General features: G+C 38.7%; 1 protein-coding gene across 3 annotated transcripts in view; it reads right to left on the reverse strand.

The window, feature by feature from the left end:
• Window positions 1–19,499, reverse strand: part of LOC117233263 (histone-lysine N-methyltransferase 2D-like) — a 79,403-nt gene extending 59,904 nt beyond the window's left edge. The window contains exons 1-5 of one of the 3 annotated variants that reach the window (XM_033493389.1): window positions 18,202–19,497; window positions 14,243–14,798; window positions 8,811–9,142; window positions 6,642–7,145; window positions 780–4,281 (exon numbers count right to left, since the gene is read on the reverse strand). In XM_033493389.1, coding sequence (XP_033349280.1) covers window positions 6,720–7,145; window positions 8,811–9,142; window positions 14,243–14,798; window positions 18,202–18,285 — 1,398 coding nt within the window. In that variant the 5' untranslated portion in view covers window positions 18,286–19,497 and the 3' untranslated portion in view covers window positions 780–4,281; window positions 6,642–6,719. Of the gene's footprint in view, window positions 1–779; window positions 4,282–6,641; window positions 7,146–8,810; window positions 9,143–14,242; window positions 14,799–18,201 lie in introns of those variants that run through there. The other 2 variants (XM_033493391.1, XM_033493390.1) reach the window with 2 other exon arrangements.
• Window positions 19,500–19,965: the final 466 nt, after the last annotated feature.

Raw genomic sequence — 19,965 nt, forward strand, 5'->3', positions numbered from 1 at the left:
ACGTGGACATTTCAACGAGATTTCTAGCTCACTGTTATTTTTTTAAAGGCAGGTATAACATCTTTTCCAGCGCGTCGTTGACCACATTTTTTGGTATCATTAATGCCACTGAAATCATTCGATCGTTACGAATTAATATGCACGTACGTCCTATCCCGTATAACGAAATTCGTAATTTCGAAATAATTCGCAAGATGGACTACTTTCGTGTGAGGCAATTGGAAACGTTCGGAAGCTTTGCGAGTTATAAAAATTCGGAAGTTTCAGGGAATGATTTGCGTAATGCGTATTTCTGCGAAATTAACACGAGAAACATTTACATTCGTAGCTCTCAGGTTGAAATTGAAAATTCAAAATTCAAAATTGCGTAACGATACATTTTTTAAGATAACGCCAAGATAAATAATTAGTGACGAGTGGTAGTTTAATCGATCGAATCGTAAACGATCGCGACAGTTTCAATTGACAAAGAAAAATTACTTAAATTCGGAATAATCGATCACGACTTGTACTTCGTATTTTACGCGACAAAGACCATCGAACTGTTTCGATGGCGTAAACTAATAAAATGAAATAATCGAAATTGCGATACGACAACGTGTACGTACCGGTTGAGAGTTAAAGAAAACTGTGGAAAAATTTCCTCTCGATTGGCTATACGAACTATGAAAACCCGTTGTCTCGTTGTTTTTTTTCTTTATTCAAACGAAGAGGATAACGTGTCTGGGGAAAAGGATAGAATGATAATTAAAAAGTCAGAGGAAAAAGACAGCCAAACGTATCTGAAACTGTCGATATCGACGTTTATTTATAATAAGAAGTATAATAATTATTTTATGTACACATGAGACGATGTAACGGGAATTAAAACATTTTTAAGTCGAATCGGAAACATTCTCGGTCGACAGAAACGACCCAACGTAATCCAACCACGACAAAACAATAATATATATATAGTATATTCATATGTCATTCGATATGACAGTGGCGTAATTTTTGTATCAAATCTGATACTTTCGCATCTTCACAACCGCATGATCACGTTAAAAGAAAACGAAAGGAAAGCTGCTGCTTCTTCGAAAATTTCAATTCTCAGATATATCGTATGACAATTATTCGCTATCATGCGTGATTACTAGGAATTGTTAGTTCGTAATCGGCCAGGAATTCGTGGCAACAAAATTTACGCCGCTGTGCAACGCAAACGATTACATCGTAGCCCCTCTTCTTCTCGTCTAACGATCCCCCTAAAATCAAACCTAAGAGTCGACTAATAATTTATAGATCTACCGTATACAGATCATTTTGTGCCATAATTACTAAAATTGATATCACTGTTCCCGTAGGTGTCGGTACGAAAATGTATCGGCACGCGTTCTTACGCATTTTCTTGAGATCCTTGGGTTCTCCTTCTCCGTCGAACCCCGTTGAAAACGCACGTTCGTCCCATTCGCGCTACACGATCGAACATGCTCGTAGACGCTAATATAATCGAAGCGAATTCTATTAATTAGACGAAGCGACCTCTGCGACACGATTTGAATCGGGATTTCGCACCGTGGAACGTCGAAACCAGATGAAAGAGAACGTGTAAGCTTCTCCTTTCGCGATAAGGATAAATGAAGATAAAAGATAATCGTTCATAAGGATGCACGATGATTTCTCCATTACCGTTTACTCGTCGATCAACCCTTGTCTAACAAAGACTGGATCATCGTTGCTATTAGCGCAGCATATTTTAATTTATACCGTTGAAACAAAAATCGATCAAAGAGAAACAGAGATTGAATAGATGTCCTTCTCGCCTACGTACTAAGAATTGCGTTACTTTCAACCTTTTATATATATATTTACAACTTTACGTTTCACGTAAGTTCGTAAAAGTCCATAGCACAGTAATAACGAAATTTGCTTGGAAAATAAAATCGTTCGTATCGGTGATCGCTAGAACTTCGTTTATCCGAGCAGGTTGGGAACCCAAGATAGTTTAGAGGACTGACAACGAATTCTCTAGCTATCGTCTTCGGTCTTTCTTATCAGTTTAGATAACGAAGAGAAAAAAGGCTTTCGTGCACGATAATTTGCTAACAAATGATATTAACCAGCTGACAACCTATTAATCCTAGGTTTATAAACTTCTTTCTTATCGCGATGTTACGTCGAACGGAACGTTCTGCCGGCTTGCGATTCCTAACATTTACACGTACAATTTCATTTATCGTCAAACCCGTTGCCGTTAATCGAGAAAAATCTGTAACTCGTGGCTTGTAGAATTTCACCTGTAACGTTACCTGGCTGAACTGCACGCAAGGATCCTGATACGTAGAAACAGGCAGCTGACCAGTCGTTTCTGTATCGCGTCCCACTGTCCCACGTTTCCAGCGTACAATTTATTCTCCGTATAAACTCCGTTACAAGAATACACGTTTGAACGTAATGGAAGACTGTGGCTGGACCACAGTTCGCATACTAGCTAAGCTTTCAAGTTCGGATATCGGAAGTTGAAGGTTACTTGTATAAACGAAGTTCCATCGCAATTCGGTAGAACTATAATTTCTAAATGTATCGTACGATTAGAAGGTAACGAACGTGAAATATCTACACGAGACAAGATTGACCCAGTCTTCGATTGTCAGAGGGTTAAGCAATCTCGGCCAAAGATCGGCCAAAAGAATTTGGCCATTTTCTAAATAGGTTCGTGGGTATTGGCACGAAAGTATCCGGTACAAATTTCCAGGACCGTGGTTCTGCTGATAAATTCCACGATCCTGGATATCGTGGCAACGCGCAACTCGATCTCGAAAATTCGATTACGCTATTATACTCCACGCAAGTAACTATTTAAATATAAAAATTATTATAAACGAAGAGAGCGATGAGGAACGATGGAAACGGATAGCGATTCGTCAACACCAAACTGTAAAAGCTGGTACTGGTCGAGCCTTCTCGCATCTCGTATAAAACGGATTCCCATCGCTGTGGCGTGTCGCCTTCTGTTTAAAACCGAGGTAGAAAAACAAGGAGGTCGTGTTAAAAATGTCAACTGCCTTTTTCTTATAAGGACGTACGAAGAGGATCGGAGCTTGCAAGGGGCTCCACTCGTAAACAACGTTGCTCTATGCTTCTTTCTATGATATTCGTAAGAAACTATGCGACGTCTAAAAATCGAGTTATCTCGGAGCTTGAACAGTTAACGCAACGAATGATGTTGAATGTATCACGATCTATATGATGTATCAATTCTTAAATGATACCGTTGAACCATAGATAACCGGAACGCTTTTAGTCAGGTTACTTAATTTCCCGATCTTTAATCTTATTCTGTATTCTCTGTTTCACAGGTTGATGGACGAACGTTAATAGCTTCCCGAACGTTTAATTTTATCTCGTAAGAGAAACTATGCCTGAAAATCTGTAAAATGAAATAAATTGAGACTAGAAATCGGCAACGATTCTGTCATGCTCTCCTCCAACGTAACAAATTCCTTTACGATAGGGCGATTGAATTTGTAAAATAAAACATATTCACTACGTAGAGCTAAGCAACTTAAAATTAAGTAACCCAATGCGAACAACGATAACAAAATATGAAAAATGCGAAAAACTATGATCCAAGGATACCAATGGAGAATTAATATTACAAACACGAAATACGTATAATAGATGATAATAAGCGGTAACGAAGGTTATCCAAACCGATCATTCGTGACAAACGTGTCAATGGTATTATGGTTTGGCTAAAAGTTAAATAACAAAGAAAAGGATGAACCTCGTGAACGCTAGACCTCTGACTTTAAGCTTCATCCTTGCCTCTCTCCTTTTTCGCGCTTCCACGAAGTTCGCTTATATTTCCTTCTCTTTTCTTTATCCCGTTTCTTTCTTTTCTCCTTCTTCTTCTTCTTCTTCTTCTTTTCGGTAGAATATTTGGCAAAGACGTCCAGCCTACCGCGAGCGATATATTTCTATACCTATGAGAATAGATCTAATTACCTTTAGTCTAACGACAGCTTAGCTGCGCTGCTAATTCCATACACGATTTACAAAGTTGGTTTTAACAGTCAAGGCTCTTCTTTTCTTTTTTTCACGTCGTTTAACAAAGCTATACATACAAAGAAAAGGAAGGAGAACTGAACGCTATATACACGTAGACGAGCTTAAAAACGTGCCTAAGACTTGAGACTCGATTGAAAAGAGGAAGGAAACAAACGTTGTTTCTCGAAGGATATACCCGGTTGTTCGTCTGGTTCTTTGTCTTTCAGTCCCACGCGCACAGGTATGTCACTGTGAACAAAGTTTTGGGAAAAGATCATCGTTATGATTTCACTTCCCGAGCTAAAAACAATTATTTCGTTCTAAAGCAATCGTTTGGTCACGGAGCGGACCAACTCGCCGATTCCAATAATCTTGAAATATATTGTCAGGTTCGACATTCGCAACAACTTTTCCCTGTACGTGTTACCGTCGCTCGGCTTTACTCTCCGAGATATTCGCCAAAGTTTCTGTTTCCACGACGTACGATGATTTTAATCATCGAACAGTCCCGTTTTTTCAAATATAGTGTTGCCAATTTTGAATAACAATAATATAATACGAGACTTACTATGACTTGTATCGCTCTTATTACTCAACATATGAATTTGTTATATCGTCGACACCGTCAAACGATAATCATCTAACCCAAATTCAATCCACTGAGTTTTCTTTCTTACGTGAGTCGAGAATGATCGTAGAAAATAAGTTAGCACGTCCTTCTGTGCCAAATGGAAGCAAATTGATCAAAATAATCGCAAGGTATATTGAACTGGTTTTTCGCGAATATCGCGGAAATTAAAATCGAGCAACGTTAACACGCGCGGGGAGAAGTTGTACGGGAAAAGACGTTGATAGCGTATTTCAAGGTCATTGAAGATCGGTAAGATCGATCATTTTGCAAATAACTATCAACTATTCTTCGGTTGTCTTCGATATTCGACCGCCTTCTTTCAGGCAGAAATAATGTCACTTTTTGAAACGAATTGAACGAAGGATAATGGAAGTAGAAAAAAGAAAGAAACTCTTTGAAATCACGAATTCCATAAGACTTCTGGCTTTTAACTTACGTTCTTGGAAAATAGAATGTTTCTTCCGTGAATACTACGCGGCGGAAAATAATTGGAATAAAGAAAATAAATAAACATTGCAGTGTAGTTTACGAAGATCGAGATTCTGAATATATTTCTGGAGAGACGTAAAGCCGAAAGGATTTTCGTTATAATATGAGGATTTACGCAGAGATTACAAGTTGATCCGATGGAAAATCTAAAGGACAGCTTTAATCCTATTCGAACGATCGTTTTGCATTGTTCTTGACAAAAATACGAGAACCGATGTCTTCGTTTTGTTACGAAATATACAAATAGGTAGATGGAACGTCCAAGAATCTAAAGAAACAATATTACTGTTAAAAATGAAGAAGATGTCAAACCAACTGTAACGAGTAACAAATAGAAAACAAAGTATAAGATATCAAATTAGAAAGAACTCTGTATCTAATGCGTAAACTGTATGCATGTGCGTATACCTAACATCATATAGAAAACTAGGAAAAGTTCATTCGATCGAGTAAACGCTATGGAATTACATTTACAATTCTCAATTAGTTATTCCGAAAACTTAAATAACAAAACTGAATTGAAATCTTGAAACATTCACGGTAATAATATAAATATCGTTATTATTAAAGTGACAAAAATATTATAGTCCAAGTATCCTTCAGGAACTCGAATAAAAAGACCTTGGAACACCATAATTCTAAGAAAACGATTGTTATCGGAACATCAACAATACTGAAAAGGGTTACTTTAAATACGTACGTTGTTCAAATAATAATAAACTAAATTGCGGATTTTTATGCAATTATTGAATATTTCATCGAAGGTATAAGACTAAGCAGAATAAACACGATATTTATACAAAAATCTATGATATAACCAGAGTACAATAATCGCGATGATGTTTATTACGTGAAACAAAAATCTGCCTACGTTTCGTTTTTTAAACCCTCTGAAATTTTGTTTTAATATCGGTTTCTTGTAAGATTATATTATCGTAACTATTGCAAACGATAATTTTTCTATTCTTTGCCCGACATTGGATCAGAGTAAAACGTTTGATCTGTTTGATTTCGTTGATCTTTAAACTAACGAAAAATGCGCACTACAACTGGAAGATAAAAAATCCGCGAGAGAATTAACGCGATTTCCTTCGACGATTGCCTTTAAGGATTAATCGTCGCTACAAAGATATAGATTTGCATAAATATCCGCAAGTAATATCCTAACACAATACGCTACGTTAAAACGAAAATCCCCTTTAGATGCGGCGCGAACGAGCGATTTTTTCACGCTGCGTCCTCGCTGCGTGTTTTCCTTCGTTTTCTCGGTTAAAAACAACGAAGACAGACACACGACGCAGAGCTGGCAGAGAAAAGGCAGCGTGAAAAAGTCGCTCGTCCTCGCAGGACCTTAAAAACGGAAGAGGCATTACGAAGAATTCGCTTCGTATCCTAATCCTTCGAATATCCGTCCCGCGAAAACTCAGACAAACTGCACAGCTCTCTTACTTTGCTCGAAGTAGAAAGAAAAATAATAGTCGCTACTCACCGATCGAGAATCTCGTACAACGAGCGCACGACGGATGTCTGTTCAGGTCCAGCAAGCGCCTCCTCGGCGCTGTCGATGTCACAGATAAACTTCTGGACTCGCAGGCGCTGGTTGATGTTGCTGTTGCGGAGGCGGTTGTTGTTGTTGCTGTTGTTGATTTTGGGATTGATGCTGCTGCGGCTGCGGCTGTTGCGATTGCGCTTGCTGTTGTTGTTGTTGTTGCTGCTGCTGCTGCTGCTGCTGCTGCGACGCCTGTTGCTGATGATGATTGTGGCTGTGATTATGAGTATGGCTCTGTCGCGTTCTAAGGATATCCCATCTTTGTTTGAAAAGATCACGTTCTTGCTGGAGCCGAGCCATCTCGATCTTCATTCGCTGAAGTTCATTCTGCAGATTGCGATTTGTCGTCTCGAGGTCGTGTCGTTGTTGCAATCGTTTGCTACGGCAATTCTGAGCGTAACCACGATTCTTCAAGGTTCGCCGCTTTTGCTTCAGACGCACCACCTTTGTAGAACAGGGAGATCCGTTTTACCAACAAATTCGATGGAAAGTCGTGAGGATAAGAGTGTCGTAAGAGGTGAATTGGTATGGTTCTGTATTATTTCGTTAATTAACCCGTACGTGGGGGCAATTAATACGCTGGTCATGCAAACAGCGTAAAAAGAAGCTTGAAGCTTTACTTTTACGTAACTTGTTTACCGTCAACGTAAAAATATCCAAAGAACAGGGATCCACAGCGATTTCGTGATATTTTCGATAGAAGGTAACAAATTTTTGCAAGAAACATAGTTGTCCACGTTAGAGTTCGTCCGTAATCCGAGTACGGAGTTTTCTTATTTGGAAATTTAAAATTAACAAAGTCGAATTACTTTGTTTCGTTCGTCGCGAAGGTAAACGTGACAATATGCTTTCGATAGAAATATAATTATTTAATGTTGCTTCGTCGTATAATTTACTATCCCTAAAATATACGAACGACGAGCTAGCTCGTCATTTCCTCGGACGACAGATTCGCGAAATACGTTAATTAAAATGATGTATCGTGGTTGCGTGTCAAGGTAGATTCTAATTAAAGCATCAATGTGTTACTTGCGTATAAATGTTAATTTTTTCAAACGAATCCTACGTTTCTATATCGAAGGGACGGGAAAAATTTTTCAATTCTTCGCATGCTACGTATAACTAAAAGAGAATATATTTAATGTATCGTATAACTACGCAAAAACTGTTTTAGAATTCAAATATCGCTAATAATATGTAGATCATCTCGTACAAGGTGAATCGAAATTACTGTAGAAATGATTTGAGAAAACTTCTCCAGCTGAATACTAATTTTAAAAATCGTGTATAAAAAGAAGTTAAAAAACGAAAGGACACTAACATCGCGAACAACGACAACTCGCGCGTCTAATCAACAAACAGTTCGTTCTACTACAGTCATGGATAATACATAGATACCAATATACCAATTCACGCTTACTTCACACGTAGTTATCTAAGTAGGAAAATTCTATGTATTTCGCGATTTCGCCAAAAAATTCTCTTCGAATCCATTCATCTTAATCGCTATCGTTAAATAATCCATCATCGTTACGGCCAATAAGCGCAAACAGTTTGCAAGAAATCGTACCAACTCCGCGATAAAGAAATTTGTATACGGTAGAACCTGATTATTCGCACTGATCATTTCGCGCTCTCTTCGGATACTCGAATAACTTTGTCCTCGTACGAGAGAGGATCATTTATTTCGAACTGTCTTACAGATATCAATATCAATTTTGCCAGACAGTTCGACGCGCTTCTTCAAGACTAAACGATCTTTGGATAGCTGGAAAACGTTTTCCTGACGATTATCAATAGCAAATGTCGAGGGAAAGACAGTTAACGCGAAAAAACGTGTTAAAGAATATCTTTGAATAAAAACACGACAATTTCTTTCGCTTCTTATTCTTATTTTCTGAATTGTCTGACGAAATAATCATGCTGAAGTTTCCCATTGATCGGTCGTTCCTTCGATTCGTATTGCCGTAATAATCAAAGTTCTACCATAGGAAAAAGAATCGCAAAAGGTAGAAACACGCGGAGCAAACGAGTGGCGAACTGAAAATTGTGAATGAAACGAAAGCGAGGCATTACCTATGCGAAAGTGTCGTTAAAAATGTAAGAGACCTGACTCACCTCTTCCCGCGGGCAACCATGAAGGCGTTTGTTCAATTCGCGTACGGAAAGCGACATGAGCAGCTCGTCGTTCATGAGTTCTTCCTGGGGATTGTTACTCCCGCAATTCTGGTAAAGGACATTGCCTCTGTGCGGTGGAGTCGAGCCACCAGCGGCGCAAGAACTCACTGAACAAACGCTCATCGGTCTTCCCGGTTGCATCTGTATGCCCTGCATGCTGTCTTCCATTCCCGACATTCCACTTCCGCCCGCGGGAAGCATCCCGCCGCCTGTTCCCGTACTCCCATAGTATTCTATGTGGCCTGACATCGTGATGTATCCACCTGCGACAACAATATTTGCCGACTTCCAGTCTTCTTCTTTCTAAAGGATAAACCATTTCGTGCCTCCTTATTAACCCCTTCTCATCGAGAGACGTTTGGCACGCCGATTTTCCAGTATTCGAAACCGAATGTCGTCTCGCGTGCGGAAAATTTGCCTTTAAATGCGTAACATACTTTACGTGACTCGTTGGTGGCTACTCGTAAATTAGGCGCGTGGTGAACCGAAACGTTACGCTTGAATTCGCGAAAGCGTGGAAACATCTCGTGAGAAGACACACTCGTTGTGAGGTCTATCGGCTTTGCAACTAAATGATTGCGGATTTTGTCATTAGGTGGTATTGACAAAATCCGCAATCACTTAGTTGCCAAGCCAATGGTTGGAGACTTTCGTTGAACAACGTTGCACCGCGAGATCTCTGCGCGAGACGATTAAGAACGACCAACGTATTTGACGAAATACTCGAAAGTGGGTTCTTTTTGATTATAGTCGTGTAAGTAGCACAATGAAGGAGCATCTAAAGATATATTCTGATTTAACGTGACACGCTAGAACATCGATGGAACGATTATCGGTATAATCTTAAATTTATATCTGTTCGACGTTTCGTATCAATTATTGCTTGCCGACTGTTCACTAACGATCGCACCAGCGAAATTAGTGGGAAAGTAGAAAGCTACAAAAATATCCAATTGCAACAACCTGTCACTCTACTCTCCGTGTTCAATCGTTTCCATATTTTAACACTTTCACTGTTTCAAAACTTTAGCTTCGTCGCTTTCAATCCAAATGTTTCATCGTCCTTTCACGTGTCTATTGTACTGACATTTAATTATTTAAATAGCGCATTTTTTTAATAAATGCCGTTTAACGCTGCAACCTGTTTGCGTTTCAGTGAAAACAGAAACAACGCTAAATCTATAGAAACAACGTGTCCTACTCTCAACGACAATGCCAAGGTACGTGTGGTACTTAAAAAGTGTTAGAAATCTTCCCAAAAAGATCTTGATTCTAATCGCGAATCAATCGTATGAAGTTGGAGATGCAAAAATAGCGAGAATTCCCGAATTAAAAGGATTGAGAAATGGAAACGAAGCCATTCGTATCAACGGAAGATATTTTAGTAATCGGAGATACTTCGATTTTCAGAAATGAAATATGTTTCGTTCACAAAAATCGAATGTAAGTCGAACGTAAAACTGAAAGCACGGAAAACCTTTCTCCACAGCTGGTAGTATAAACCTACCGGTAGGTAATAACATAGAAGCGAAATTTCTTAATTTTCCGGCTACTTTACGGAATTGCTTTTTCGTTTCGCTTTCACGATGAAAATTCGAATTTCGTTACATTGTGGACATTTTTTAAATTGCAGCGTCGTCGAATCGAAAAACTTTCAAGATAGGTAATCGTAAAATGAACATCGTCTCTGTCTGCCGTATACTTAAAATGTTTTAAGTATACATTAAGTATACATTTAAGTATACATTCACACCTTTGTTCTGCATAGTAAAAGTAATCGCGATAATGATGGTTAACACTAGAACTACCACACCAATCAAATTGACTGGTTTTACGATTTTATTTTAAAATTTCTACTTCGTGTTATATTTTTTTCACAATGATGTAATAACTTTCGCAACGATAACTAAAAGAATAATATAATGAATTTTATTTTGTTTTTTATGTATTCAAACTGAAAATAATTTTGTATCAAGGCTACTTATACCAATAGCAGTCAAAATTATTCGTCAAAGTGTAAAAGGGTCCTGCGATCTGTTTATCGAACCTCAATTAGCCAGTTTCCTCGCTTTCTACAACTTCTCACACGTTTTTAAAATTTTTACCGCGTACCATTTAATATGATGATATCAGATATCAGGAAAATTCCGGATCGATCGCTAGATCGCTAGATGCTAACGCTAGAAATATCACAGCAATCAAAATTCTATTCTACGATTTTCTACAATTTTCTACAATTTTATAAATATGTCAACCCTCGTTTAAGGATCATAGTCCCAGATGGATTAATAATACCAAAAATACCATAACATGGAATTGCTTCTGTAAGAAAATAATAAATCAAGAAATATAAAAATATTCTCTTATTACGTATTTTTCAAAGACCAGTCATTTTCACTGGTTTTGATAGAAATAGCTTCGTCTTAACTATCTGTAGTTCTAGTGTTTAAGTTGCGAAAGATTTGAAACTCTTGGCTGTATGTCGCAAAGAACAAGTCACGTTTGACATTTTATTTCAACAAAAGGTTCGTACTTTATAAGTTATCGTTAAATATTACATAATTCGTCTGTATTTCTTTTTATATATTTTACCCAATAACGAATCCATCTTGACGTATTTATCTCTATTCAATCAAACTATAACACAAAAAGATACGTGTACATACATTATATTGGCTTGATAACTAAGTAATTGCGGATTTTGTCATTACCACCTAATGTTTCACGAGTCGTACGAGTTATCCATCAATATCTACGAGTTATCTGCGAACGATCATACACTGTCTTTGCGAATACGTTTGTACGAACGATTTTGGACATTGTCTATATTTATTTCATTTATTTCGAATATATTTGACGGGTTACAACAGCAAGTTCTCGTTAGCGTTTTATCAATCCTCTACAATTCCATCACAAATCGGTCATTTTGTCATTACCACCCAATGACAAAATCCGCAATCACTTAGTTGTCAACCCAATATTTGTTTTATTTGATATAAGACGGCAAGGAATCAAACAGACGCATGATCATGATTACAATTTGTAATTGCGTGGCCAATGTTTGAAACATGTTGTTAGACGTGGCACGATCTTACGTTGTTATTATACTTTGCAGTTGATCTCCTGTACACGTTTTCACTTTTGCCAGAATTTGTTGTTGTATCTTTTAACGCGTTAGTAAGAAATTTAAACAAACTCGGAATCATATCATTGTTATTCTTATCAAGAACGATGACTTTAAGCTTAGTCTAAAATTACACGCGAATTGCAGGGGTCGATTGGATTGATCAGATCTATCATTCTAAATTTAGATGCGACATTTAGAATATCCTTACACCTTTCTCTAATAAATCTTTCGCTATTTTGTAATTCAATAAACATAATTCAAAGCAGTTAATTACCTATCCTTATATCAACCACATGCAACTGAGAATTCTCGCTCAATTTGTGATCTTCTAATCCTTTAAAAGCCAGTCGATCGTTTCAATGTTACGACAAATGAAAAGTAGGTACGTTGATGTACCAACGATTTCAATCTAATGCTAATTCATCGCGCCAATGGCTCACAGTAGCCAAAAATTTCAAGCTAAAGTGTATTTAGCACGTGCTTTGTCTCACAAAATAAAAATACAAAAATCACTTTCAAGAGGATATGTTAGGATTATGATATGAGCAGAAAGTTTGCGCAGCCAACGAGTAGGATAATTCGCGTAGAGATGAAACTCTAACAGAGATAAACATAATGCATCGGTACTATCTTTTACAGTCGTTGCAATAAGATAGATTTAGGAATTTTAAGAAAATTTTCGACGCGACGATCAGCTTTTTAATTTCTCTAAAAATACTAATTCTTCAAGTGCTCAGATGAAGTAATATCACTCCGTTGTTTCAGGCATTTGTATTGTCATAAAATATACTTTAACGTAACATGTAGTTGCGATTCTAACCCACGACTATTGTATGCTACAACGACTATAATCACATTTAATAAAACGATATAACTTTCGTTTCAGCGATCCATCTTACTTCTAATAGTAAAAAAATGCTGTCCAAAATTTGATTTATTTTTTCCCATGGTTATCCATACAGATATTATATCCTGCTAACTATATGTATGTCGGAGAATCGTCAGGAATAGGGTTGTGAGCGTTTGCTAGATCTTCATTGGAATTGGCCATCGCTGTGTTATAACGAAGACACGGCCTGGTAACACGAGTATGGATACTACCGATTCGACGATCAACCGCGGTGGTTGGGCACTGGCGATACTAGTGACGTTGGTCTTAGGTTCGATAACGAATCCACGGTCAACGGGAGGATAGATATACTTGCTCACACAATACTCACAGATCGTAAGGCGCTACTCTCTTCATCGATGAGATCGCAAGAAAGAATGAATTTTCATCCCGATGATGCCACCGAGGAAAACTATGATGGGGTGTGTCTAAGAACACGAGATCATCGGATTCGTCGAGTATAGCCCTCGTTCCGAAAGTAAGGGAAATTGACGTTGCTGTCAATTGGTCAATTTGGGAGAAAGGCTGCCTGTCCGTTTGAACAATCTTAATTACCAAAAACCTCAGGTTTTATAGCGGGTCCTCAGGCTAACTGCACTTGTGCCGTGTAGGTGGCCTCAACATCTGGTATTCATTGTCCGAAGGAACCGTTGGAATGTTTTACTGTCAGGTATCTCTATGGGTATTTCTTTTAACGGGGGCCATACTATCGCTCCATACCTTTGTTAGATGAAGCGCCCGTCCCGTTGACCGCGGCTACGTTCGGCGGCTGATGATCGCCTTGAGCCCAAGTTTATTATCACAAATCGCAAACAAGTACCATTGGGTAGAATGACGGCAAATTGTTTAATTACAACTGTAAGCTTTAATTACAATTTTACGGATTTTCCCGAAGTTCCAGAGGGAAGGCTCCGGTGTCCTTTCATCTCCGACATATATATCCTATAACACTGCATACAAACCGACAAACATACAACGACTCGGTACATTAAAAAATTGTTAATTTTTAAAATTTAAAATATATCAATGCCGTTTTTGTTTCAACCAAGGGCAAGACTTTTGATGTTTCGAGAAAATCTTCAGCGTGAAACTGAAACGAGAGTTCACGCGCATCAACGACGATTCCTCCTTACTTCCCTCGACTTTAATAAACGTTCTAACAGTAGAGAAATACAATATAATAAAAAAAAATGGTTCAAGAGAAACGCGGAAGAGTTAACAACGAAATCCATCTCTCTCAGAGATCTACCATGTTTCGAACGCTCAAAATCGCGTTTCGTTACGGAAAAGTAACCAGACTGCCTCGTTCGAAAGCCCCGGAAATATCTAAACTCTACCTACACTCACCTGTATGCTTGGTGTGACGCTGCAGGTGTTGCGGGTCTTGAAAATGATGGTGCATGGGTGCGGAGGGCCAAGCCTCGTGATGAGGTTCCGGTGTTTGTTCTTGAGGGCAGTGAGGCCTGAGGTCGAGCGGTTCCTGCCTCAGGGACTGCGTCAACCAACCCATGACTCCGGGCTGTCTGCAAAAGCCCTCACCAGCCTGCATATCGTCTTGTACGATGGAGCTAGGTTGTTGCAAATGAAGAAACAGACTTCTATCGCGGGAATCGCGATCGCCCCGATGCAATTGCAACGGTGGGGGCGACGCTGAGACCGGAGGAGTATCCGGCGGTGTTCCAGGATGCGAAAGGGTCGTCAGATGAGAAGCTGCACCCGGTGGTGCCTTCACCAGGACGCCGTGCTGCACCTGAATGTGCGGCTGTCCGTAAAGCGGATGGGGTTGCTCAAGCTCGTGCGCCGGCGGCGTCAGAGGCGCTAGAGCCAGACCTTGCGCTTGTAGAGCCTGGCCAGGTAATTGCACCACACTACCGTTCACCATCATTGGTGAGCTGATTCTTACCTGGATGATCAAATAGCCATTCGTTAATTTCTTTCTTTCAAATAATCAAATGATCAAATAATTTCTAGAAATGAAGCACGTGTTACATATACAGGTTGGTTGGTAACTAGTGATACAAGCGGAAAGGTGGTGATTCTACGCGAAAAAAGAAGTCGAAAATATAGAATAAAAATCTTTTTCTTTTTTATTTTTCCATCGAGACAACGATCTACAGTGAGATCCGTTATAACGAGACGCGATAAAGTGCAGGCGTACCGAACGAAAATTCAAAGTCGATTTTCTCGAAAACGAAGCCTCGAACGAAAAATTTGTATTCTATATTTTCGACTTCTTTTTTCGCGTAGAATCACCCCCTTTCCGCCTTGTACCACCAGTTACCAACCACCCTGTATACACTACCGAATTACGATAATTACAACTGAGAATCAAAATTCATTAGTGACTATTATTGTCAACTATTAACGTTAGCTGAACGATCTTCTCATTCCTATGAGTAGGAGTTTTATCCTCAAAGAAAATTATGACTAGCGAGCTGACTATGTAAGTACACAACGTATACTTTGCTATTCGTTACGCCACTAATAAAGAATTATATAATCTATTTTCAAACTTAGATTCCGGTGTTCCCGTTATGTTGATAACCGAATTTGGCAAATTACAAAACGAATTACTTAGCTCAACTCAAATATCCTTCTGATTCCTAGCTTACCCTGTCACACGTTATATTACATCTACGAGATAGGTACATTACATATTTCGTTTATCTATCATTCGTTAATATCTTGGTTATTCTTGTCGATACAAACAAATCGTTCCAGGAGAAAGTTAGTTGGTACAGGAAAATAAACATCATTGTGTAATAAAAGATATTACTTAATTATCTCGTATAAACGTTACTTGTCCTGATATAATTTTTTTATCGGCAAAGACAAGTAAAAATATCAACGAGTGTCAACACGTATACATTTGAAATACATTTGATAATATTGATTGATATTATGCTACTTCGACGAAGACAAATTAGTTTCCACAAATAAAGTTTAATCGGTTTATAGGCTTAGTTTATAAATTTAATATCTAATTCTCCTCATAATTTATGCTATTCCGGCTATTTTTTTACTCTGTATTCCAGACATCAAGTATGGAAGAAAATAAAAATGAAGATGATACACGATGCAATTAATCAGATTGGAAATGGTGGCAAGTTGTCTATTTGATAATGGATCGACGTATTTCGAAAGTATATGGATTATTATTATGTAAGTAATACTTTGAGCATTGCTTATAGAGACGCGATTGATTTAAGCACTAATTCGTTGACCTAAGTATTTAAGTAACAACGAGTAACGTATCTAGAAATTATGTGATTCTTAAACGTAAACCGAAATTTCCATCAAACGTACCATCAAATTTCTTTTGTCGATTTATTAGAATTAAAATACAAACCTGAAATATCTTTTCCAAGTAGGTAGATAGATAACTATCTCTTAACGCGTGTACCTACCTATAATAATACATTATCACAATTTTTGTAAACAAGAAATTCTTGGGGCAGGAAAATTAAAAAAGAAAAGTTTGAACTAACGTCTATTTCGCGTAGAAAAATATATCGTTCGATCGATACTTGTGTAATTTTCGCGATAACGGAAGGTATCTATTTTTCATTGAAATCTGAAAACCTCGAGAAATCGGTTGAAGAGTTTAGTATTTGTCGTCCGATGTTTATATGGAAACATGTTCCGTTTTCCGCTTTTCATATAAATATATAACGTAATAATTTCAAGCTTATATAACGTAGAACAACGCACGTGACTCCATTTACACACACGATTTCAACGTCAGTGGAAACTTTCAGCGTGTGTTAAATCACAACGCGTATGAATTAATTCGTCTCTGTGTTCGCTAAAAAAAAAAGAGGAGAAAAAAACAAAAAAATATAACTCGCGAATAATCTTTTTCAATGAACGCCCATCGACGTGCAGATTCGATGAATCGACAGACACCCGTAACGAAAATTATTTTCCGATCGTTGGTATAATTCGATAAATTAATTCTGTCGTGAAAGAAACCGCGTAACAAGTACACTTAATTTAGAATAAAAAATCAATGTTTCGAAAAGTAACTTATACTTAATACACGATGCATCGTGATTAAGAAGTTATCATAGTTTTCCGTCGTTTAGGTACTGGTCAATCTCGTTTTACCATGTAGTCGATGAACTATAGATAATAATACCTACTTGTTGAATTTTACCTCGTTTTGTAACATGGAGTTATTTTTAATATCGTTGTAAGAACGCCTTTCGTGTTTGGGCGAAACTCTATTAAAATGTACGAATACCTAAGTACCTACTTATACTCTTTCCATTTAAAGTAAGATATTTCCAATGCAAAACATCAAGATAGTGATCACATTTATGTTATATTATATATCATATTATATTACATATTCGAATTATATTCTCGAATATTTCAATTCAAAGACTCAAGCGACATCGTAAACTATAAAAATCCCTATACAACGCTGTCATTTATCGAGTCAAGCTCGATTAATTACTAAATTTAATTCTTATTAGATGCAAATGAAAATAAAAACGTTCACGATATTGAAAAATAAATCAAAATATCTAACTCTCTCTCTCTTTCTCTCTCTCTCTCTCTCTTTATATATATGTATGTATATATGTATGTAAATCTTAATTTAATATCGACTGTGGATGTTTGGGGAATTTCGTATTCTTACGAAAACCAATTAAAGGAACGAAACCGAAATAGGGACTTGTTCCGCTTTACTTTGGCTATTTTATATATTATGTGCATTCCATAGGCAGGTATATTTAGCTATCGTGTAAACGTGCAAACGTTATTTAGGTAAGTAAGTATATTCATACAGTAAATCTAATACTTACATAGCATACATATAATATTTTCTATATAGTAAATATTCGATACTACGTATTAAGTGTACATTATACATACCTATACGTTAAAGCGAATATACGCATTAGTTTGGTAAATAGATACCCTACGCGTAGGTAAACACACACGTCACTTTTCACAAATATATAAATATTTATCTTGAAACAACAAAATTTAAGCTTTGTCACTAGTAGCAGAAACACACTACTACATTATTCGCATAGTATATCTAAACAAACAAACTTACTAAAAATACTAGGTACGAATTTCTTTGCATCTACCTACCTATACTTTCGTACTTCGGAACCTCGTGTAAATTCGTATACACCGACGAACCCACACAGTCGTGTATACGTACGTACTATTTACTAAATTTGACGCTTTCGCCGTAACATATAGGTATATAAGTACGGATGTACGATAAAACACAGCTAATACGAATATAAGAGAATGTTAACCTCCAACGGGAGGAATCAACGACTAACCTCTCGTTTGACGTCGGCGGGATCGAGATGATCGAGAACAAACTCCTGTACGTATTCTCTCGCGAGATGCTCCTCGGCTTCCATCTTAACCTCGTCGACCTCTACCTCCACCTCCTGCGCCTCCACCTCCTCTACCGGACCCGTCGTAGCCGCATACGGGACCGTCTTCTCGCTGCCACCGCCACCGCCACCTGCACCGCCGCCGCCTTCGCCACCCCCTGGACAACTCGTCACCGTTTGTTGCGTCGTGACCACTTTTCCAAACGACTCCACCTAACGATTCGAAGGACGCTATTCCCGATCTTCTCGCAAATTACAACACCCCCCACCACGTCCAACAAAATCCTTGATTTTTCACCCTAACTCCACTTTATTATTATTTTTATTTATCTCGTTCTTTCGATCGGATGGCAATCACCAGCGAGCAAATTCAACAACTCTTGACAGTCTTGTCGAACGGTAGCGACGTTTCGTGCGATTCAAAATAGATGGACCGATGGAAAACGTACGTATAGCAGCGCTATATTTCTATATATCTACGTGATAGAACACTCGACGAACAGTAGATTTATAATACCGGCGGGAAGATAAGTATCTCCAGTCAATAGGAATATACGATGTTCAGCGGATGAAAGGTTAATCACTGTTTCCGAACCATGTAACCATTTTATCGCACCATTGTTGCACGATCATTGTTTCGTTTTGCGAAGAATTCACTCGAACGGAGAGCTGACGTTTACGGTGCTTCGCGTCTCTCGCGTAACGTCGATGCACTGTCAACACTATCACCCACGGCACACTTTTCCCAAACTGTTCCCGCCAAAAAACGGTCCTGCTCTGAGAACCGACTCGTCGATCTCTCCAACCATTCGATCTTCGATACTTCGATTTTTCGATCTTCGTCAAGCTTGCAACGTATCCGTAGAAGGCTCACGGATCCGTACGAAGAACTCAACGGCTGACTTATCGCTCACCGTTGTATCGTGATTTTTGTCGCGTGCGCGTAGGTCGCAAGCCGGCATCCAGTAGAAAAGAGAAAAAGAAGGCGCGTGATAAGCTACGCTGGATACGAGTGTGGCGAGTGATACTCTTCCGACGAGTGTGGTAGAGAAGTGACTCTACGCGCAGGACATGGTGACGTCATGACTAGGCGTGACCAGCGTTCACTCGATTCTGGGGTGCGCGTGCAACGATTGGCTGGCGGAGCTGGAGTCGCCATTTGCACGCCGCTCTCTTACCCCCCACTATCGGCCAACCACCTTGTCACTCCCGGCACGGATCTCTCCCGTGCCTCCGCGGACGTACCATTAATTTCTAAAGTGATTATTATAATTTTTCAGCGGACGCGTTGCTCCGCTTAACCCCACCCCTTCGCCTGTACTTAGGCGCGCGCGCGCGCATACACACACACGCATACGCCGTCTCCTAGCGATCTTTGCCGCGTACCGCTCTCTTTTCACGGGATTTCAATTTAGCGCCGCTCGGTATATAAGAGGTGACCCGTTATCGCGCGGCCACGATCCTCCAAATCGGAGTACGATTTTCCGCGGGAGAACCGCGTAACTGAAACACGCAAGTGTGTACGTATCGTGCACGCCGATGAAATATCGTTGGCCGAAGAATCGCAACTATATCGCGATCGAGTCAAGCACAAGGTTGGTAAACAGACGGATTGTTTTATTCTATCGATGGAAATTATTCGCAGGTTCTCAGCTTCTAAAGGAAGATACCTGTGTAGGTTTTGCTTAAACAGTTGGCTAATTT

The sequence above is a fragment of the Bombus vosnesenskii genome, unplaced genomic scaffold, assembly GCF_011952255.1.
Source record: "Bombus vosnesenskii isolate JDL3184/JDL3185 unplaced genomic scaffold, Bvos_JDL3184-5_v1.1 scf7180000013295, whole genome shotgun sequence".
Classification (NCBI taxonomy): Eukaryota; Metazoa; Arthropoda; class Insecta; order Hymenoptera; family Apidae; genus Bombus; species Bombus vosnesenskii.